Source organism: Alligator mississippiensis, chromosome 4 (assembly GCF_030867095.1).
Source record: "Alligator mississippiensis isolate rAllMis1 chromosome 4, rAllMis1, whole genome shotgun sequence".
Classification (NCBI taxonomy): Eukaryota; Metazoa; Chordata; order Crocodylia; family Alligatoridae; genus Alligator; species Alligator mississippiensis.
This window is the reverse complement of record NC_081827.1, coordinates 8,776,972-8,799,895: the sequence shown is the minus strand read 5'-3', so window position 1 is coordinate 8,799,895 and position 22,924 is coordinate 8,776,972. Positions and strand designations below refer to the sequence as shown.

Genomic DNA, 22,924 nt, shown 5'->3' with positions numbered 1-22,924 from the left:
GGAGGGAGGAAGGTGCACACAGCTCCTGGGCTCTCCCAACCAGGCTGAAGAAGAGAAGCGTGCATGCTCCAGTGGTCTGTCTCCTTCTGATGCATTTGCAGCCGTGCCTGCCTGGCTCTCGCTATGCTCCCTTTCAGCCAGCATGAGCCCGCATTACAGCTGGGGCAACCCATGGTCAGGAACGTCTCTCTGTCCCCAGTGGCAGCACAAGTCAGGGCCACCAAATGGATCCTGCCAGACTCGGCGCTTCTAGGGTACGCCTGCCCTGCTTCCCCGGCGTGCACCCTGGCTACCCACTCCCATTCATCCACCCCCAAACTGGAAATCAGGCAGGGAAGTCACCCTGGGGTGCCCCTCATGAGTGCCCTCAAATGTGCCAGGGGGAGATCGGGTAGCATTCCCCGAATGGTTTGGGTCCCCTCACTCCTGGGGTTGGCAAAGGACACAGGAACAGGGTACACCCAAGCAGTACAGATGTGCCTCTACTGTCTTGAAAACCCCAGGAACTAGAAGCCAGGGGTTTGGCCCATCCAAAAGCCACTTGGCATCCTAAACAAACACAAGTATGAAAAAGGAAGGAGCGGGGAGGTGGCGAATTCACACAAAACTGACTTTTTTGTCTCGCTGCAACTCATTAAAGGCAGTTACCAATGTATTAAACAAGTCTCCGTATCAGAACCTGCCGCAAAGACGTTACACGAAGATGAACAAGGAGGAGGATGCCCTTCCTATGAACGGCTCATACTCAGAAATAGTTGCAGAACGCCTAGTATAAACTACTTGGGCTGGGTTTTCCTTTCACTTCCCCTGGCTTTACAGCACATAATACTATCAACTTCAATGGACTTGCTTCTGATTCACCCCAGCATAAGCAATAAGAGAACAAGGACATCTTTTTGCCAGGCAAAGACTACCAGAAATTGGATGTAAAAGTTATGTCTGATCTCCAAAGCTTCAAGGCAGATGGGTCTAGTTTGAATGGGTTTTTTAAGATACAGGAAAAGGCGCTACTCACACAGATTCCCGTTGCATTCAAGGTTACAAGCTTTGGTGCTTCCTTTCCGGTTTTGACGGACGGTATCTGCTCCTTGCAAGTGATCTGAAAAGACACAAGCCACCCCAAGTCAGTCATTTCTGTGCAATGGAGACCTGGTCTCTGGTAGAGCAGGCAGGTCAGGCATGAAGGCCTGGAGCGTCCCAAGGGTGGGTGGTTGTAGCTGTGTTGGCCTGCGGACATAGGCAGACAAGGTTCTTTGGGCAGATGTGATCTCTTTTATTAGACCAACCTAACTAAGAAGTTTTTTCCAACTTTTTAGTTGGCCTCATAAAAGAGATCACATCTACCCAAAGAACCTTGTCTGGAGCATCCCAGTCCATTTTGTGGCCTGTACTATACCAGCAGTTGGACTAGGTCTAACCAATGACCCCTTTTACGGTCATAAATTCTGTGAAACAATGAATACAAAAATCAGCAGACCGCAGATGTGAGAGGCAAGAGTGAAACGAGGCGTGTCAGGTCTGTTGGGCTCATCTACCTGGAAAACCCTATTTGGGAAACCGTTGTCTGGTGGGTACCTGTTAGCGGGTTTTGGCATTAATGGGAGGAGGCGGACAGCAAGGCCACTGTGGGATGAGGTTAGACAGGCAGTTGTATGCAAGTCGGCCGGGATTCAGACCCACCCGTGGTGAAAGCAACCCTCAGAAACCTCCCCCACTCCTATTGCCATGCTCCCCACCTTGCTACACACACCCTAGCCCCATCATCTAATGCGGGGGGGCAAATTCACCTTGCACCCCAGGCCAGATCCGGACCGTGGGGCTCCTTTTGGGCTGGATTCACCCTTGGATATGCAGCAGCAACTCCAGCATCATGCGTGCAGTGCAACTCCTGCTCTCGTCGTGTGCCCCGTGCCAAAGCTAAGGCCACCAGTGCATGCCCCTGTGCCGTGGCCATGGGCCACGGGACATGCAGTAGCAACGGCAGCTCCAGCATGGGATAGTGGTGGGACTAGCAGCCGAGGAACTGGGGTCATGGCAGAGGCAATGGGTGAAGTGACCGGAAGGCAACTGGGGTTGTATCAGCAGCTCTTGCTTGCCCTCCTGCTGCCAACTGCCAGGTCTACCTAGGCCTGGATTTTGTGGCAAGCCACTTCCCCCCGGCCATGTCTCCAACTTCCCATGGCCGCCAGTAAACGGGAGGGCTGCACAGAGCGGCTCCTCAGGTCAGATCTGGCCTGCAGACTGTATGTTTGACACCCCTGCTCTAATGCATGGCATCGCTCCTCTGCACACCATGCACAACCCCTGCAGGCTCAACCACCTATCTTATCTCCAGCTCATTTGTTCCTCCATTATATTTCCTCTTCCATCCCAAATAAAGTTCTTCCCTGAACGGCAGCCGGATTGCGACTCCCTCTCTCCCCTCATCTGGGGAGTTTACCTGATCCCGGGCTGCAGGCTCATGCCTTGTTAGAGGTTTTCCCAGGAAGACCTCCACCTACGGCAGAGCTTGTGTCTTCTCTTGTGGCCTGGCCATCAGACAGCAACACGAACGTGCAGCCTGAAGGACAGAAAAGTCATAGCCTCATGGAAAAGGAGGGCTGGCAAGACCCCAGGGAGGTCATCTAGTGCAATCCCCTGCTCCAGACCCTTCTTCCCTAACTAAATCACCCCAGTCAAGTGTTTCTTGAACCTGCTCTTCACTTCAGGAACCCTCACCCCCAACTGCACTGCTTGCAATGTCAAAAATGCCCTACACCTTGCAGGGGGACGAGGGCACTGTCGAGGTCCTGCCACTGGAAGTAGCGTGTCAAGAGACCCAAGGCCTCCACACCAGGTATAATCCAGCGTTAGAAGGTTATTGTCCAAGACTTGCTTCAGACTCCCAAAGAAGCATGAGCCTCCTCTCCTACCTCCTCTGGGCATGATTAAGTGGCCCGTTACCTGCTGTTTGGGTTGGGAGTCACTGGGCTTGGATGTAGAACTGGGCTCAGACACACGCTTGGTGCTAGCTGGAGTAGACGTGGCAGCCTCCAAGGCTGAGTCGGTTTTCAGTAAGGGAGGATCAGACTTCTTCGTGGTCACATCCTTTTTGTCTCCCCCAGGTGTGCCAACCGTGGCTGCCGACGTTCCTCTGGTTGTCTCAGCCTCTTTAAGCTCTTTGCTTCCATCTTTAATGCCACCTGCTTTAATGAACGAACAAACGAGGCATGGGGGAGTTAGATGGAGGTCCGCAAAACACTAACGGGGGAGAGGCAATGTGAAGGAAAGACTGGCACTGATCTAGCTTGCAGGTTAAAGATTTCTGTCTAGAAATCTCCTTCATTTTGGTTGGCTGAGTTTTCAAATATCAACCTTGCTGGCTAGAAGTTTGCTGCAGGTTGTTATATGTCCTTCCGGTGAAAGCCTGGCAGTCTGGGGCCTGGAGAAGTGTCCTTTTTCTTACCCAGATGCATTCACAGCCCAGTGGGAAAAGCTGGGAGCACTGTAGTGGTTGGAGCCTCACTAGGAGGGAGAGCAGCCAGGTCCCTGGTGTCTCAAAGGCCTTTGTGCAAGGGGAAGTAGGTGTCCTCATGTACAAACAGATCCCCTGCCCATGTTACTACTAATTCCCCCTTGGTGGAAGGGGAAAAAAACCTTAAAAAGTTGTGTCCCGCTCCACCATTTGCTTTTGGCCTCTTCCAAAGCTTTTGTTTGCATTGTACTGGGAGCCCAATACTTCCACGGAAATGTTTCTGAGGGGTCCCAGGGCTTTGCCAACTCCAACCTGGGGCCGTATCTGAGCTGAGCAGGCCCTTTCCCAAGTCTCTGAAACCAGACATGAGGCTCATGTGGGAAGACAGCCTGGCCAGCCCCCATGAAGGCTTCCCCTGGTCTGCTTTGCCCTGCTAATAATTTAAGGGTGGCTTTTGTGACGTGGGAAGTTATGCACTGGACCCTGGACCGAGAGCCACCAGCTCACCGCGCCCAGGTGCTGTAGGGTTGCCAACCCTCCCAGATTGACCGGGAGTCTCCCAGAATCGGCATCGATCTCCCGGGGACTATTGAAAGCAACCTGGGGGATCGATATCGTGAACGGGTTGAACAGTGCAATTCATGACATTATGTCGTGTTGGCAAAAAAAAAGCTCCTGGAATAGCTTCAGGCAGAGTTGGCAACCCTAAGGTGGTGGGAGGGCGCTTTTCAATGCAAGGGGCTACGATAACGCTGGCACTAAAGGGGTCTGGGGTCTGGTCAATGCCCATTAGGAGCTTGGATCTAGAAAAGCCTAAAAGTGCTCAGGCTAGTTGGAATAAGCACCCTGAAAACCCAACTGGCCCCCAAGGAACAAGACACAACCTTGCTTGTACCTGCAGTGGTTTCCATCAGAGTTGGATGCGTCACAGGGTCCTTATCCGGATGGGCGCCAGCTGCCGAAGTCACCCCAGGCACGGTGGGCTTAGATGCCCGAGGAGCTGATGTGGGGGCTACGTTCACAACAGGGCTGGGTGTGACTTTCCCACCAGAGGAGCTGCCAGGGCTAGGGGAGGGGATTTCTGTGACACGAGAGGAGCTCGTCGTGTTACGGGGGGCACTTTCTATACTAACAGGTGTAGTTTTCGGGTCCGGGGAGGAGCGCTTCGTGCTGTGGGGGGGCCCTCCCATGGTAGGAGAGGAGCTTCCCGCACCAGGGCTGGTACTTCCCAGGTCAAGGGAGGGGCTTTTCTGGGTAGTGGAGGGGACTGTTGTGTCATTGGTGGAGCTGTCTGTGCCAGGGGAGGACTTTTTTGTGACATGGGTGGTAAGCACTGAAGTAGGGGAGGGGCTGTGTGTGCTAGGGGAGGTGCTTTTGGGGTCAGAGGTGGAGATTTTTGAGCTTGAGGTGGAGATTTTTGGGGCAGGAGTGACACTTTTCGGGCTAGGGGTGGAGCTTTCTGAGCCAAGGGAGGTTTTGGTGGCATTGGAGGAACTTCCCAGGACAGGGTGGGAGCTTGTTGGGGCAGCGGTAGAGGAGGAGGTTTTTGTGGTAGCAGAGGTGCTTTTCGTGCCAGGACTAGCGCCGGTGGTGGTAACTGTGGCTGAGGTCGATGCCCCTCCTAGAACAGAAATTAGCTTGAGATGGTGATTTAATCAGATGAAAGTTTGCCTACTGCAAACAGCTCCATTCCCCTTATTCCTCATCACAGACCCGATACCCAAGGCAGACACTGCAGTAAAATGACAACGGGTGGGTGCCCAGGCCTTCTTCATTGCTGGGAGCTTTCTACATGGACAAATCTGATGCACGGGGTGGGCATAAATTGCTCCAAGGACGGGAAGGCTAAAGAAGAGGTGCAGAAAGGGAGCGAAGAAGCCATAAAAGCACAGCAAGGCGTCTGGGGACGAGGGATGCAGGACACAGGAGGCACCATGAAGTCAGCCTGTCTGCCCACAGCTGGACAGTCGACTGTCTTTGTAGCCTCACTCTAAATCGGTCTCTCCAGAAAGGGTCATTTTAATCTCACAGCCATATAGTGATCTCCTGCCACTGCCCACAGTCATACAGTGATCTCCTGCCATTGCCCACTTGGCGATATACAGAATAAGAGGCCACAAGCCAAGGTGAGGGCATGCGAGGCAGACAGACTGTCCAAAAGCTAGCTAATGCACTCTAGGTTTTGTCCTGGGAACCAGGACAGTTTTTGCCCCATGGCATGGATGTTGCAGCTCCCTGGTAAATAGGGCCTGCTCTTGTGGCTCCTAAGCCAGGCAGGCTGCATGTCACTGAGCAAGCACGGTCGTATCAGCATTAGACTAAGAGACTGCCTGTGCGCACGCATCGTGCGAAAGTGTTACCCGGCCCTCCCTCACCGCCTAGATGGCAATAAAGGTCGGTTTGTCCATTGGTTTTGCTTCTTTTCATGGTTACAAGAAAGGGTTTTACTTATAAAAGAGAACGAATGAATCATTCGACAGGCCCTTACCCTGGCAGCGAACACCTTCTCCCCAAGGATGCAGGGGTTCACGCAACCAAAGAGAGGGGGGGAAAAAAATGTCTGCAGGAGCATCGTGTTAAATGACTGGCATCGTCTCACTGGAGAAATGTACTTCATCAAAGTTTGAGGAAGTCACGTCACCCAGGATTTCCACCAGGATGACACTCCCCGAAGACAGTCAGGGCTCGTGGTAGAGGTGATATCTTTAATTAGAACAACAAGAATTTTGCAAAACAATTTATTTCATTGCAAAAAAAAAAATTAAAATCTGGAAAGGCAGAAAATTCTCAGCTCCACTTTTCTGGGTTAGGGGCATCTCAGGTGCTCACCTCCGGACTTTCATCTCTTTCATAACAGCGCCTGCAACCAAAGTCTGCTGCAAGGGACTCTGAGAAAAGCTCTGCGCACACATCCGTGGCAGGCTGGGGCTGGAGAGCCAAGAGGAATAGAAGAGCCCGTGCTGAATAAGCCTGTTGCATGCTTAGGTGCCTGTTTCTCCTTAGGAGGAGACCTCAGCCAGGGTAAAAGCCCCGTGCTTACTCTTTCCTATTGGCATCATCCATTTAGCTCGTGTGAGCGGGACTCGTGATGTTGGTGCCAGAAGTGCTTGGTTCATTTCCCACCGACAACTGGGGCTGGCTCTCCCTTGCCTTGCACCTGGCCTATTGTTCATTTGGGCTGGAAAGGCTACGGCATTGAACGGCCATCCAAAACGCAGGGCGATGGAGGGGATCACGGCATGCTGTAACTTCAGACCAATTGGTTTATTCAAGTTCCTCAAGCAAACCCGGGGGGCAGGCCTCTATCAGGAGGCTCAGGCTTTGCTGATAACCCCTGGCGGAGCTGGGGCAGGGTTTTTAACTCTTGGGCACCGATGGTTGGACTGGGAAGAGGTGCAGGGCAGGGTGGGATTGCGGCAGGATGCATTTGGAAAGGCCGCTCGGCGCGGCGTGCAGAAAGAAAAGCCGAGCACAAAAGCAAAGGACGTTCCTCCCTTCCTCCCCAAGCCCATCTGAAGCCACCACTGCCTCCTTGCAGCTTCTGCCCTTGGGTTCATTCTCTGTCCGAGACCCTCCTGCTTTTCTCTCTCTGGAAATCGTCCCCGTCCCCCTCCCCCTCGACCACTTCACTGGAGCCGCTGAGATTGGCTCAACCTCTATTAATAGCAGGGAAAGGAAACACAAAAGAATAACCTAGGAAACGGCGGGTGACACCCCTTTTATGACCGGCGGGCAGACTGCCCCTTGCTCCTTGTTGCTGGCTGAAAGCCGCTGCTTCTCCCACAGCGGGATGGGGAACGGAGCTGGGGTCAGGCCATGCGGCTAGTGGGAGCGGAGGCCACACGCCACCAGGGCTTTGCAAACCTTGAGAAGTTGCTATTTCCCCCTCTGCAGTCTTTCCCGCTTCGTAAAAGGCCAATGGGTTGAGCACATCGAAGGGAAAATTGAAATGCGGCCATCACTGGGGTGGAACATGGCAGCGATATGACTGCTCATAAATGAAAATGAAGGCATCTATCATCTAGAGGTGCAGCTGGGGAGGAGCGCGCTAAATCAGCAGGATGTAAGTGCTCACACAGGCATCTGGTCGGAGCAACACACCTCTTGCTGACTAGTCTGCTACTGACTGCATGTGGCCAGGACCTCGGGTTTATGTCCCCTATAGACAGCATCCCCATCAGCTGTGTATGTCCCCTATAGAAAGATAGCATCCCCATCAGCTGTGTATGCCCCCTATAGAAAAACAGCATCCCCATCAGCTGTGCATCCCTCCTGACCGGATGCCATTGGCAACCAGCATCACACAAATCACTCCACAGGCCAAATGGCGGGGTCTGAATGCAAATTATAAGCCATGCCTTTAACCCTGCAGAAGAGAAGGTGGCCGTATCATAGAAAAAATCTGTACTAATTGGCATTAGCCAACCTGGTACTGCAAGTCCCGTTGGTTACAGAAAACTACCGAATGAATGAAACCCCCTTGCACCTTCTGCTCCCGGCCAGCGCGAAATCAAAGCATGCAATGTTCGCCACACAGTCCGACTTGGCAACTCTCAGCGAGCCCCCTCGAGGCCCTCTGCCGACAGCAGTTCATCGGGCCAATTATCCGAGGGCTGAATTTGCATCTCGTTCGAAACCGAGCCAGAATGAAAGCTGCCATGAGCCCGCACAGCGCCGCACTGGGAAATATTAAAGATGCTTCCTTGATCTCGCAGGACAGGCCTAGGAAGGAAGCCCACATACTGGGATTCAGATTGAATGCAACGGAGCTTGCTTTCAGCAGGGGGGAGAGTGGGCTTCCTTACCGGCCGCAGGGAGGAGGATTCATTTATAAAGACTGTTGGAGCTAGAGCTGTTGAGGGCGAGCAATACCGAGAAATGAAAGAAATAAAGTACACCGTGTCCTCTCCTCCCCTATTAAGCGGGAACAAGGAGGAGGGTGCATTCAATCCAAGGCTGATGTCCAGCAGGCCCTACTAGATAAGCGCTGACAGCTGCACCGCAGGAGAGATGAACGCCAGGCATTCTTCAGACCCCGAAAGTGCTTTGCTCTTATCGCCCCGGTTCAGCCCAATGGCCAGACAGAGGCTTTTGGCATCTGGGGTGTTCAGTGGGCGCTCCCTGCAGTGACAGATTTAGGGTTTCTCTTTCCCATCGCAGTGTTTCAACAGGCGGTTGTATGCCGTGCATCAAAAAGGCACCACCGGGGATGAGCAAGCGTGGGAGTAGTGGTCTGCCGGCACCGGCGCAGAGGACAGCCCTTCCTTCCCAATGACCCCCCGCAAGGCATCAAATAGACGGGACCTCGATGGGACTCACAGGGCTGCCGCTCCCATCTCCGCTACTGTCTTTCTGTGTCAGCTTGCTTATCATCATAAAAGTGGTTAGGTTACGTACTTTTGAGTGTGTCAGCCTCAGTGCCTCAGTTCCCTGCCTGTGAAATGGGGAGAAAAATCTTGCCGTGGACAGCCTCATTGATTTAGACTATAAGCTCCTCGGGGTAGAGACTGCCTCTTGCACGGTGTCTGTGCCAGCACATCAGGGCCACTAAATACTGTTAGCATGCCCAACAGGTATGAGCTGCTCTCTGTGGCCTCACACAGACCGCAGCAAAGGGCTGGCTTTCAGCCGTGGGCTTTGCGGTGTAGACCCCCTACGCTTGTTTGAGACCCGGAGGCAGGGCCAGGCACAACCTCTGGGTAGCTGTGGGCAACACATGTGCATTCACGGTGTCCCGACTTCCCCCTGCGTATCCTGGGGGTAAATACCCCTTTCTCTCGGGACGCTGGGTGACCCGATGCAAGGGGACAGCACTGGGTAACTGCTAGCTCCTCATCACCAACCATGCGGAGATAGCTGCAACTTCACCAGCTTGAAGCTGGGTGGCAAACACGTGGGGCTCTGTATGGCAACACCAATTCCCTAAGCTAGCCGGGCTCTCACAAGAACTGGGTTTTCCACCGTAAACCAGAGGTCTGCCTTCCTCTTAACCATCCTCTGGGTGATGTCTACCCTGGAAGAAGTATTCCTAGCTTCCCAAATCCCCTTTACGCAGTGTTTCTGCTGGGCAGGGCAATGAGCCAAGAAACCCTAGGAGAGGGGAAGGATGGTCCAGTGATTAGGGCCCTAAGCTAGGACTTCAGAGACCTGGGTTCAATTCTCTGCCTTGCCACAGACTTCCTCTGTGACCCTGGGTGGGTCTCTTAGCACGTGGGTGCTTCAGGGCCTTGTGCAGATAACTGCACCAATGACTGAAAATACAGCCGCAGGGCCCAGAGAAGAAAAGAGGGGTAAGAAAAAGCTATTTCTCCCATGCACCCTCCTGTTTCACACTGGAAGGGAACCACGCAAGAGACCCATTGTCCTGGCACGGCCAACAAGCTGCTCTGATCAGATCAAGCCAGGGCATTGATCCTGGTCTTTCAAGGTGGGTGTCCTTACCATCAGGGAGCTGGCTACCCTCTCGCTGGAACAGGGCCTTGACCTTGCTTTCTCAAATCCCAGGGTAAGGACCCCAAGCCATCAGGTTATCGAGTCAGCCACCACTCTTGAAACTGCATCCATATCCTGGCAGCTCTCCGTGCCCCATCTTGAGTGAGTGCCGTAACAAAAGGCAGGGGCGTTTTGCACCTCCTGGGCCAGTGGGTCTCGACCTTTTTAGATTCAAGGCACCCCTGGATAGACCCAAGGCACCACCTGGAAAATGCCAGCTCTTAGTTTTCACTCTTTGTTTTGACTACAGAAAAAATAACAGCAGCTTTTCTGCTACCTCGGAAAGCCCACGACTATGGATTTCCATTTGAAATCTTTGGGTTTATCTTGTGAATCGAGTTTGCAAAAACCTCCTAGTGCTCAAGGCAGCCCAGAGAGAAGTGGCACCCTAGTTGTATACACACGTATTGCCTAGTTGTGTATGCATATATGTTGGGGGGAAGGGAAGGGGAAGTTGAGGACGGAGGGAGACACGGAGCACCGAACAAAGAACCACCCACAAGAACAGCCCAGCCAAGACAGGCAATGAGCACAAGAAATACCCAGGTAAGAGACAGGGGCCTGCGTCGTCCTGGGACTAGGGGGAGGTGATGCACCTTCAGGAGGCCTCAAATGCCTCTACACTAATGCTTGTAGCATGGGGAGCAAGCAGGAGGCACTTGCCCTCCTGCTAGCTGGCGCCAACCCAGACATAGGGAGAGCAGATTTCAATGAGTTTAGGAGACTAGTCAGGGAGGCACTGAGGTCCTGGACGGGACGGGAGTTGGGGGTCCAAGAAGAGTGGTCGTTCCTTAAGGAAGACGATCCTCCAAGCCCAAAGGGTGCCAATCCCCACGTGGATCCAAGGGGGCAAGAGTGCTCCAAAGCAGGAGCACATCTGCGAGGGGCAAGAAGGGGAGGTTATGCTTAGGGGAAATCAATATGGGTTCATTAGGGGCAGGTCCTGTCAGACCAACCTGGTGGCCTTCTACGACCAGGTCACCAAATCCTCGGATGCAGGTGTCACGGTGGATGTAGTCTTTCTGGACTCTAGGAAGAGCTTTGACACTGTCTCTCACCCCATTCTCATTAAAAAACTAGGGGACTGTGGCATCGACACCTACGCTGTCAAATGGTCACTAACAAGGCACCCAGAGAGTGGTGGTGGACGGGTCATTTTCGACCTGGAGGGATGTGGGCAGTGGGGTCCCGCACTGTTCAACATCTTCATCAGCGACTTGGACGAGGGGGTAAAAAGCACCTTGTTCAAATTGGCAGACGACACTAAGATGTGGAGAGAAGTGGGCACGCTGGAGGAGAGGGACAGGCTGCAATCAGATTTTGACAGGTTACAGGGGTGGGCGGACGAGAACAGGATGGGTTTCAACACTGACAAGTGCAAGGTGCTGCACCTGGGGAGGAAGGACCAGCAGCAGACCTACAGGCTGGGGAACTCCCTCCTCGTTAGCGCAGAGGCAGAAAAGGATCTTGGAGTCATTATTGATGCCAAAATGAACATGGGCCGACAGTGTGGGGACGTGGTCAGTTGGGCTAACCGCACCTTGTCATACATCCACAGATGCATCTCAAGCAGGTCCAAGGAGGTGATCCTCCCCCTCTACGTGACACTGGTCAGGCTGCAGCTGGAGTACTGCGTCCAGTTCTGGGCGCTGCACATCTGAAGGGATGTGGCCAGCATCGAGAGGGGCCAGAGGAGGCCACTCGCATGATCCGGGGACAGCAGGGCAGGCCCTACGAGGAGAGGCTTTGGGACCTGAACCTGTTCAGTCTCCTCAAGAGAAGGCTGAGAGGGGATCTGGTGGCCGTTTATAAACTGGGCAAAGGAGACCAGCAGGCATTGGGGGAGTCCCTGTTCCCCCGAGCACTACTGGGAGTAATGAGGAACAACAGCCATAAGTTGACGGAGAGTAGATTCAGGCTAGACATCAGGAGGCGCTACTTCACAGTCAGGGCGGCTAGGATCTGGAACCAACTTCCAAGGGAAGTGGTGCTGGCTCCTACCCTGGGGGTCTTTAAAAAGAGGCTGGATAATCACCTGGCCGAGGTCATTTGACCCTAGTGCTCTTTCCTGCCATGGCAGCGGGTCGGACTTGATGATCTGCTCAGATCTCTTCTGACCCTACCAACTATGAAACTACATACATACATATATATGAATATGTTTCAGAAAGGAGTAGCCTGTAGCCTGGTGATTAGAAAAGGTTGTTCTATATGTATAGAAGTAACATATATATATATATATATATATATATATATATATATTGATGTGTATATATATATAAATCTATCTATCTATCTATCTATCTATCTTATAACATATATATGTCTATATACTTACACACACACACACACACATATGTGTGTGTCTGTGTGTATTTTTTTCTGTCTGGAATATGTATATATTTTTTGCCATATACATACATACATATATATCTATATCTATATCTATATATATATCTATATATTTATATAGATATATATATAGATATAGATATAGATATTACATCTATATATATTGAACAAGCTTTTCTAATCACAAGGCTACAGGCTACTCCTTTCTCGCTTTGGCCAGAAACATCCCATCAGACCGGGGCTCTTCCTGCTGAAGCTGGTATGTACATCCCCAAACAAAAATAAATCAGTTTTGGTGCCACTGCTTCCCCCATAAATCCCTGGCCAGCTCTGCAGAGGTACTTCAGGGCAGCACAAGGGAAAGGAGGGCAGGGCTTGGCGGTGCATCTGTCAGTCTGTGGTGACTGCCCGTGCGTACGCTTTACCCCACAGTCAATAGAAATGAAATGCCGGCTGCTTCGTCCCTGGTGCAAGAGAGGTTAAGCAACTGGGGGGGAGGTTCCTCCACCCCTGTTCCCCTTCCCCACAGCTGCTCCGGGGTACGCAGGCTCACCTTCTGCTGAAGGAAAGCAATCTCCTGCCTTCTGTCCTCACCGGACATCGCAGCTCTCCAAGGAATTGCTGTACCCACACCTGAAGGACAACCATTTGACACCCTGCCCTTGCTGTGCCTCCAGGAGGAAGCATGGCAGGAAAAGAGGAGGCAGGTGTGTACGCAGAGCAGGGGCACGCACCATCAGCTGCTGCACAGCAGGGGCAGAGAAAGTGTGAGCCCTCCTTTCCCCTGGGCGGGCACACCACAACTCCCAAGTGTGCGGGCCTCTTCCAGGCCAAAAGAAAGGGGAACCCATCAGAAACAGCGGTCTCGATTAGATCCCCCTGCCGCACCCACCCAGGACCCACGGCACAGGTGCCTCCAGCTGCACCCACTGCTCCCTCCACTTGCCCTAGCATCGAGCAGGCAGACAGAAGGGGATGCGGAGAGCAGGTGGGAGAGGCACCAAGGTCCGGCCACGCAGAAAAGCGCGGCCCCATGCAAGTGAAGCCAGGGGTTTCTGTGGCAGAGCTAGCTTGAGTGCCTGACCAGCGGGCAATGCGGGAGGCAGGCCGCGGGGCTGTGCATGGGGTGGCAGTCGGGCTGTGGGACTCGCCAGGGCCCTGGAGCTTTGGGGCCGTGCGGGGAAGTGGAGGGCACGGGTTGCAGGAGCGTGCATGGGGGGCAAGCGATGGTGTGGCAGGTGAGGAGAGACGGGACCTCCTGACACACAGTGCAAGCGAGACCCGAGATGGGTGTGCCAGGACGAGGCACACTTGGGAAAACGAATCCAAGTTAAGTAAAGGTGTGATTTTACAGTGAATGGCGTGCACTGCGTTAAACCCCACCTATGGAAATCCTTATTCAAAACTTAGATTGCCCTCACTTCACTTCATCTTACAGCCTTACATCTGAAAAACATGTGCACACCCAGGAGGCGTAATACGCTGCGTCACCACACTTTCACTAATCCACTTAAAAGTAATTCAAATTAACTTTCCTGAGTGGCTCTGCATAGGCAGGCCCTGAAATGTTTCTGTCCTGAAAACCCAAGGGTCCTTTCTGCTAACGCCCCTGTCACTCGAACAGCCAGGAGGAAAGGTCTCTCTGACGCCCCTGAAATTTAATCCTGACATGTCCTGGCGCTTGAAAACTGAACATTTTCCAAGTCCCACGAATTCCCATCGGTTGCTCCCTGTGTTGCTACTAGTTTGCTCGTTCTTTTTCAAAGAGAAGTAAAAGAAAGCAGAAGCACCTCGGTGCCGAGGACATCATCGGCCCTGCAAAGACCTACTTGCACACGCACAGAAGGACACCCAATCCGGTGTCACTCCTGACACCGATGAAAAGTGGCTGACGGGGACTGCTCTGAATTGCACAACCTGGAGACGGTGGCTGCGCCATGTGTGGACCCGGTTTAGTGCTACATGCTTAATGCCAACTCTTCCTTGCTCCTTGCCTGGCGGGAGGGAGATGGTGCCGTGCCGTTCGCTCTGCCTGCTGCCACCTGCCTCTTTGGGGACTCCTGCCAGAGGCCCCGCTGCTGTCTCATCCAGCTCAGCAGCTGCAGCCGGGCCCCAGGCCCGAGCTGTCACCGCCGTCGCTGCGTAGCATCTGGCTCCGAGCGAACGCTGTGTGTTGGCATCTCTCCACGCCCCAGGATGTCACTATTGTTCAGCTGGGCGGGATGGGGAAGTGCAGCGCTGCAGTAGCCCAATACAGCGGACACATTTCCTCTCCTTCCCTCACATCCAACCTCCTCTTGCCCATTGCTGACATCCACCACTCTCAATAGCCACCAAGGGAAGAAGATTGACAGCTGACTGACAAGGGAGGGCTTCGCTGGCTGCCTTTAGGGCTCCAACCAAATCCCTCCCGGAGACTCCCCGAAGTGGAAGGGAGGAACCCAAGTCACAAAAAGGAGCGCAGGCTGACTCCGGTCCAATTTTGACTTGTGACGTTCCCGAGATGTCTCAACTCATGCAGAAGTGGATGCCCTGACGCAATCCAGACCCCGGGCCTAAGTGTCCGGCTCCTAAGCTCCACGGAGAGCCAGATGGATGCACACGCTTCACCCGTGTCCCCACTCTGCCAGTCCTTGCTGGGGAAGTGGGACACCATCGACCTGGTGGGAAAGCCGAACCGGAGGCAATAGAGGTGCTCACGTGCAGCCCCCAGCTCGTTGGAGAGGGTGGGGACCGAGGTGTGCCCGATCACTTTGGGGAGGCGTCTCTTGGCTCTAGCCCCGTCAATGTGGATCACCCTACCGGGGCGAGGCGCCTGACCTATTGGCGCTGCAAGGCCGAAATGGAGCTGCCCGTGAGAGCCACGTGCCTTTGCCTCTCCTCCCTGTGTCTTCGGGCCAGCACAGAGCCCGGGCAAGTGAACAAACCAGCCTTCCCGCACTGCTCTCTCTGCTCCACATCTTGGCTGTGTCATGACTAGGGAAAAGCAACAGGGCAAGGAGCTATGTGTGACTGCTTTAACTGAAGGAGGTGTTTTCTGCCAGGGTCCCACGCAGGGCATTGCTAAGGCCAGAAATCGCAGCGGAGGGTGGAGGGGAAGGGAGGCGACTGCCTGCCCGCTGAGCTCCGGCACAAAGCAGCCTGGCTTGGGAGGAAATGACAGCAGAGGGCTGCAAAGGGACAGCCCTGGAACGAGTGGGGTGCACCGAAGCCCTTTCCCTTGCACAAGAACGAAGAGGAGAAAAGGGAGGTGGCGACTGCAGAGCGTAGTTTACCCCGACACGAAGCACAAGCCCTGGTGCTGCGACCCGCCCGTCCTCGGAGCGGAGGATGTACGGCCCCAGCCCCGGGTGCCTCCCTTTCCGCACCCCTTAGATTTATGGGCAGGAATCGCTCTCTCAGCAGCCGCCGTCCCCTCCGCAAGTCCTGACTGCCCGATCGTATCATGCCAGAGGAAAAGGAGAAGCCGCTGTCCAGAGAGCAGCGTTCACCCGGGCAGAGCAGGCAGGGCAAGGCCTGCTGATGTGTCTGCGTTGAGTTTAGCGAGGGCTGAAATGCTGGGAGAGCCACGTGTCCCGTGTAAGCAGGGTAGGGTGGTGGCAAAGAAGAGTAACTTTGCAACCTGGCGTTGAGAGCCCCTCAATCTCCACTGCCTGCCACCGCCCCGGTCCTTGCTCTGCCCTGCAGGAAGCGCTTGTCGGAGAACTGGGCACTTAGATGCTGCAAGGGGTGCATGAGAGAGGGGTGCTAAAGTCAGGGGTCCTCTTTCTCCCCACAAGCCACGCTCACTTTGCCTTGGATGAGGAACAGAGTCCAGCCCAATGCATGCCATTAAAACCGTTCCCCAACCACGCTCCTAGTGGGTACCTGGTGACCGCTGTGAGTTTGGCCATGATGGCTGTGTCCACATGAGCAGGGACATGAGTTTGCAGTGGGACAAATTGGAGCTGCCACTTTATGCTGCGGTGAACGCCCATGCTTGTGAGGTTTTCAGCGGGACACCGTGTCCTGCTGCTCCGTGTGCTGCCCTAGGCACAGGGTGCCTTAACACAGGACTAGCTAGCAGGGACCGGGGTCGCAGTGCCTCGAGACAGGGGAGCAAGCAGCCCTGGGCTGCCTGCTCCCCTCTCCCTGCATGTTTCAGCACAGGAGCTCCACAGTGCATGGAGACAGGGGAACAAGCTGCTCCCCCATCTTCACGTTTGTCCCAGACTATGGCACTTTGGTGTGCTTTGTGTCGCTTTTTTTCTCAGGGTCATTTGCTGCCAGAAAATCCCAGTAGCAAATTTTGCCCCAGTGCTGCTAATTAGCCGTGCCCTGCGTCGCTTAATGTGCAATGCGTGCGGTTTGTGGCACCGCAAAGAGGTTTGCGGCACCACAACCCACTTGTGCCTGCACATTTGGGTCCCCCGGGCATCCTCTAACCCACAGGCTGGCAGAGAGGCCAGAGATGCTCAGACGATGGGAATCAGCAAAGCTCAGTGACTTCAAAGGAGCTGTGCCAGGTTACACCAGCTGCCGACCTGCCACATTTCTGGTCCGCTTTGCTCATGTACAGATCGCACACACAAGGGCCGTGCTTCCTCCAGCTGTCATCAGCAAGTGGAAAACGCTTCCTGTCGGGCTTCAAATGGCAAAACAGTCACGAGAGTCATTCTCTTCACCCCTCACCTCCGCCTGCATGTGACAACTGCTTTCTCTGGCACTGCCGGACGTGGGGTAGATGATTCAATATATGACACTCCTTCCTCTCGGGCCATACTGACTCAGACCCCCAGCACGGAGGTGGAGGGTGCCGTCACCCTCATGCCGTGAGATCATGCTGACTATCTTTGGATGCAAAAGACTCGGTGGCCCATACGCCAGCAAGGAGACGAAGCCCACTTCCCATGTCAGTGCTCCTATTCGTCTCCCTTCCTGCCCCATCCAGCTGTGCGGTGCAGCTGGGAGGTGGCTGCATGTCAGCAGCGAGGGAAGACTTTCACAGAGAGCGGGGTGGATGTTGGAGGAGCTGCATCGCTCGCAGTGGCCTCGGGACTGGCTTGCCTCGACTCAGGCTCTCAGTAAAAATCCATGCAGCTCCCCGCTATGCAGCAGCTCTTCTAGGCCATCGGTTTTTTGCTGCTCCCTTGGGTGATGGCTTGAGACACAAGCGGAGGAAGCATCTGCAGAAATGCCTGGACAAATGCAAGGTGTTTACCCCGCAAGGTCCTGCCAGGGCATCTGCAGGAGCTCAGCCCACTCAGGCCCCCAGGCTCAGGCCCTCTTCTGCAATCATTGTTGAATGACCTTGGGCCAGTGGAGTTCCTCTGCCAGAAGCTTGGAGGTTTCCTGTTAATGTCTTGAGAAGGGCTGTACGTTTCCTTGTGATCTTTGTGTCTTGATGCTATTTTGGGTCCACGTTTTGTCTCTAGCTCCCCACCCACTCCTCCCTCACAGGGGGCTAGAAATACAGACTTCCATCTCAAAAGTGTCTGGGCAAGGAGCGTGCACAGCCCGGACCTGCAGGCACTGTCATGACACGGTCGGCTTGGCAGGGAACTGAGGGCCATTCTTTAGATGGGGAGAGGCTAGGAAGGGAAGGACATAACTAACCCTCCCTCCTATTGAAAACTATTTAAAGACACTGGGCACAAAAGTCCTTTCCCACTGAACGGCTCCAATGGTCGCAATCTCCCGTTAGATCAGAACGACATCTATTGTTGGCAAATCCAGAGCCGCTTCGCGATTTAACTCTCCCGATGCAGGAGATTTCGACTCCCGACTCCACGCGGCGCCCAACGACTAGGGAGACGACGGTCCACTTTCTCGTGGATCCTGTTACTCATTAGCCGGGTTAGCTTTCATTTTTAGAAAGGGGGCACTTGGACCAAAGCTTGCACCTTTGCTGCTTCTCCTTGCTGACAACGACACGCAACTTCATAGAAATCAGGGATGGAAGGGCTCAAAAATAAGAGGTCCCCACATCCGCTGGTCTGCCAAGGCAAGATTTTTCCCTGCCATATAGGAGCCGGTGTTTTCCAACATGGATACAAGCATCAACAGTAAAGTGCCATCCACCTCCTCCCCTACAAAACCAGAAGGAGGGCTTTGTGGCTATGGCGCAAGGCTGGGTTGTTGGGTCACATCCTGGCTCTGCCACAGACTTCATATATGACCTTGGTTAAGTCATTTAGTGTCTCAGGTGGCCTCAGTTGGATGGTAACGTCTTGCGCAGTTAGACCGAAGATCCTGGAGGCAGGAGCAAGCTCTTAGTATGTCATTTGTACAGCATCTAGCCCAACAAGTCGTGGTTAGGTGCCACTGTAATCCAAACAATGTCTCCATTTCCTCCCAAACAATTGTTCCTCTTCCTTGCTTTGTACACCCTTCGAAAGGACCTCGTGCAATGCTGCAAGGACTCTACTCCCGAGATAGCAAACAGATGCCTAGCGCATGCAGGACTAGCCAAAGCAACGCACCAGAGGAACAAGAAAACTCGGATGTTTAGCAGAGGCAGCATCCTAATCAAGGTGGCTTCGAAATGGGCTCAGCACAGCTGGAGAGTCTTGGGGGAAGTCTCCGAAGGCAGCAGGTTTGCTGCAATGTTCACCAAGTACTTTTCAGCCAAGCATCTCAAAGTGCTTTACAAAGCTGCCAGAGGGTGGAGGATCTGAGCCTAAAGGTATTTAGGTACCTGACTGCCACTGAGGGGAATAAGGGAAAGTTCAATGATCCCATTGAAACCAATGGGAGTTAGGCCCCCTAAAAGCATCTGAGGATCCAGACCTTATGGTTTGACTTTGTTGCAAGCAAAGGTATGAGTATAGCGCACGTAGCTGCCCTCAGGCTAGGCTTAATTTAGCTAGCTCCAGTTACAACGGCCGTAGAGACGAGGTGGTGGGAGCCACCACAGAGGCTGTCCAAGTCCAGGGGAGATGCTGTGCTCCTCTTCAGGGCTGGCCTGTGCTGAGGCCTAGGCAGCCCCCTCACCACGACCATGACCAGAGGGGGCTAGATTGAACTTCTCCTCTGTCTGCAGCACTGACATGGCACAAGTGACTTGCCAAAGGCCATGCAGAAAATCAATGGCAGAAGTGAGGATCACAGCCAGGTGCCTGGAGTCGAGTGACTTGCCAAGGGTCATGCAGAGAATCAGTGGCAGGAGTGAGGATCACAGCCAGGTGCCTGAAGTCACGGCCCCTTGCTCTAAACACAGCCTTTGCCTCACCGGCCCGTTCTCGTCCCGGGGGGAAGCTCAGAGGGACTCCTATCTGCACCAAGCCGCGGGCAGGTTCTTCTCCAGCTGGCCTGACTGGCCTATGGACCAGGCGGATCTTGATTTGAGTTGGGGCTGCACACTGTAAGGGGAGCGAGGGAGAAGATCTAGGTAACTTACTGAGAAGAGCCCAAGAAAGACACTGCATGCCTGGTTCTTGCCTGCCCTCCCAAGCTGGAGCTGGCCCAGGAATTAGCCATCCTTTTAGTTATGCAATTAAATGAGTCTCCAACAAGATGGGTAAGTCCAAAATGAGACCTAGCTGCTGTGTCTTGGATCTCAAACACCATCTTCTCTCCAAGCAGCCTGCCCTGCTGTGATGAATCATCAGAGGAAGGGAAGAGGAGCGGGCTCCTGGTCTCTCTGCAATGTCGGGGGACAGGATGGTTGGGGGCGCAGGTGCCTGACCCACAACGGGGATGGGCAGAGGATCCCGGGATCCCGGCACCCCAGGTAGTGTGCCAGCCGGCCGTGGGCAGACAATGGATTTGAACTGTGGTTTGGGAGCTGAGAGATTTTACTTTTCGTGGCAGGGTCACTCCACGTATTTTAACACCATCCTCAGATTTGGCTCCCTGGGGCTCAGAAATGGCAGGAAGGGAGGTCACAAAAATATCTTACCCCTCTGGGCAGAGGAGAGGCGATCCAGATGTGACTTGGCCAGTCATGTGTGGTGGGGCGGGCTGTGTCCAGGAAGGGGATGCCAGCTAGGGTTCAATGATGCTCTTGCGGGGAGCAGGGCAAACGAATGGGAGCTGGGGATCTCACCTCCCACCTCCTCCATGCAGAGAGGTGGTGCAATCTCCATCCTTGGAGGTGTTTAAGACCCAGCTAAACAAAGCTTTGGCTGGGATGATGTAGTTGGGGCTGGTCCAGCCCCAGAGAAGCTGGAAAGTGCGAGAGCACCACACAGGAGAGGGCTTGTGAGCGTAGCCGTGACTCACAGCCACAGGCAAGAGGTGGGTCGGGCTTGATGAAAGTATCTGAACCATGCTGCCCCAGGGACCTTGCTCTCCGGTTCCCACTCCCAAGCCCAGCAGTGAAATACAAGCACAGGCTGTGCACTCCCACCTGAAAGCTGCAGGCATGCTGGGCTGGGCTGGGGTGGCAGCGGGGCTGCAGGCTGGCGTGTGGACTGGGCCCAGGGGAGACCCTGCATGGGAAGGGTGAAGGGTGTGCTGGTTGGACTGGGCAAGGATCTGGGTCTGAGACAGCTGCATGGCAATGCTGGCAGGGAGGCCAGGAACAAAACAGCCAAAAGGTCTGTGGGTCAAGGGCACGCTGCCCTGGCAGTACTGGGAGGACTAGGTATTACCGTGGCTGCTACTGGGCATAATTAGGGGTCTACATAATGCGTGGTTTCATGGAAAGCGTGAAAAACAGCGTTGCCTGCAATCGCCAGGACATACTATTGCATTGCCTGCGATTTCCCACAAAATCAGCCTTAAAAAGCAAACAAACAGCATATTATTCATCTAATTCGACTGTCCCAATGCAATACCATAATGCAAAGACAACGTGACAATCCCTGCAGCCGCAGACTATCGTGATTGAGAGTTCCTGTCTGCTCGTGACGTAGCCAAAGCGAAGGCGCCAGTCAGGGAAGTAAAAACGTTTCGATTCAAGTTGGCTAATTAGTATTTCCAAACTCCTTGTAAAACGCGGCATATAGTAAGACACGATGATGACGACGGATGTTACAGTTCATGTTGTGCACACATCTCTAATATATCTAAATTTAGATTTAAATGTCATATTTAGATCTATAAGCATGTGATCCATGATGTAGTATCATTGACTTGCCGCAGAATTTGCTATTCAATTATAGCGGTACGTGCCTCTTCACCATTCAGGGGGCCGCCGGGTAATCAGGTTTGTGCCACGAACACGCCGTGAAAATTGCTTTGTCTCGCGGGTAGAAAGCGGTGCAGCACCCTCATCCGCTCAGAGGAGCATCTCATCGCACAGGTGCGCTGGGTGATTTCCAAGCTGATCCAAACCCTCTTACCAACACGAGCTGCCCTGTGATAGTTGGCCCCGGCAAAACTCCCGCTGACTCCATTTGGGGTTATCCTAAAGTCTCAAGCTGGAAACGAGTGATGGAGGGGTCAATAATTAGCGCCGCCTGTTATTATTAGCAACAGTAGTAAGGCAGGACCGGCACACCCAAGTGACAGCAATGTCCTGTTGTGCTGGGTCCCGTGGGAACTCCTAGTAAGAGCCAGCCCCTCCTCTGACCAGCGCAGAGTCCAACCAGATAGGGCAAAGGATGGGAGGGGAAACCAGAGCCAGACAAGAGAGGAAGGTGACAGGTCACTGAGTCAGGATGTGACTTGATCCAGCAGATCAACAGCAGAACTGAGAATAGACCCCCTGCCTCCCAGCCCCACATCTTAAATCAAGGGACAGGCGATTGTGTCAGCGCAACCGCAAGAGCAACTTCCTCCCGCCCCGTGTCTCGCGGCTCTTCCAGCCAGAAGCAGACAGGGGCTCAAGGGAGGCCGGCGGGGATCAGGGGATCGTGCAGCCCTGCTTGACGTTTGAGCGGAGGTTTGGCAGTCCCCTGGGAGCTGAAGCCGTGCCTTAATCCAGCTGTGCACAACCAGCTCACGGACCGCCCCCCCCCCCGATGCAGACTGCGCCCCTTCCACTAACCAGCCCCTTGCTCCAGGCTGGCATGCACCTGTTGCCTGTGCCCATGAGCAGGTTTTGCTCGTGGAAGGAGGGGAAGGGTGGGGGAAGACGCTGTTTGCTATTCAGGACACCCCCCCTTGACAATTGTTCCCCAACAGCAAGTTGCATGCTGTTCGGGAATCGACACAACCCCGGAAGCGGATATTCCCAGTCTCTGAGCAGACACGCAGCTTCTTTCCTTGCTCGTGGCCTCAGCCCAGCGCTAAGGGATCGGCCTGTAAAGAGACTGCGGGGCTATTCGGATGTTTGTGGCTGAGCTTGCCAGCTGGAGTTATAATTTCTGCCACGTGGGCATTGAGACATGAAGCCCTATTACAGCTGCTCCATGCAGAGCCCTGAACGGGCCATGGAGAGCGACAGCCCAAGGGTTGCCCAGACTTTGGGGCACTACCGCTCACCCCCGGATGTATCCCACTACCAGCGCCCCAAGCCCCCCGCTCAACTCCAGCCTCTCTGGATGGACCCACGGTGGAAGTGCTCATACGATACGAGACACCAGACCTAGAGACTGCCTGAACCCACGCCGAGCTTCACCTGACAGACCAGCCAAGCCATGATTCGGGCGAGAAGGACTTCCACACCGACAGCCAGGAGGGAAATTTGGACTCTGCTGCAGCGGCTTTACCTTGTTGTCTGATGCTATGTCAGGGTTGACTGCAGTTTGGCTCAGCGGT

At 54.0% G+C, this 22,924-nt stretch overlaps 1 protein-coding gene across 5 annotated transcripts in view; it reads right to left on the bottom strand.

The window, feature by feature from the left end:
- PODXL (podocalyxin like) overlaps positions 1-22,924 on the bottom strand; it is a 69,953-nt gene that overhangs the window by 28,435 nt on the left and 18,594 nt on the right. For 4 of the 5 annotated variants that reach the window (XM_059725749.1, XM_059725750.1, XM_059725752.1 and 1 more), the window contains exons 2-4: positions 4,350-5,075; positions 2,944-3,185; positions 1,016-1,099 (exon numbers count right to left, since the gene is read on the bottom strand). In XM_059725749.1, coding sequence (XP_059581732.1) covers positions 1,016-1,099; positions 2,944-3,185; positions 4,350-5,075 — 1,052 coding nt within the window. The remainder of the gene's footprint in view (positions 1-1,015; positions 1,100-2,943; positions 3,186-4,349; positions 5,076-22,924) is intronic. The other variant, XM_059725751.1, reaches the window with a different exon arrangement.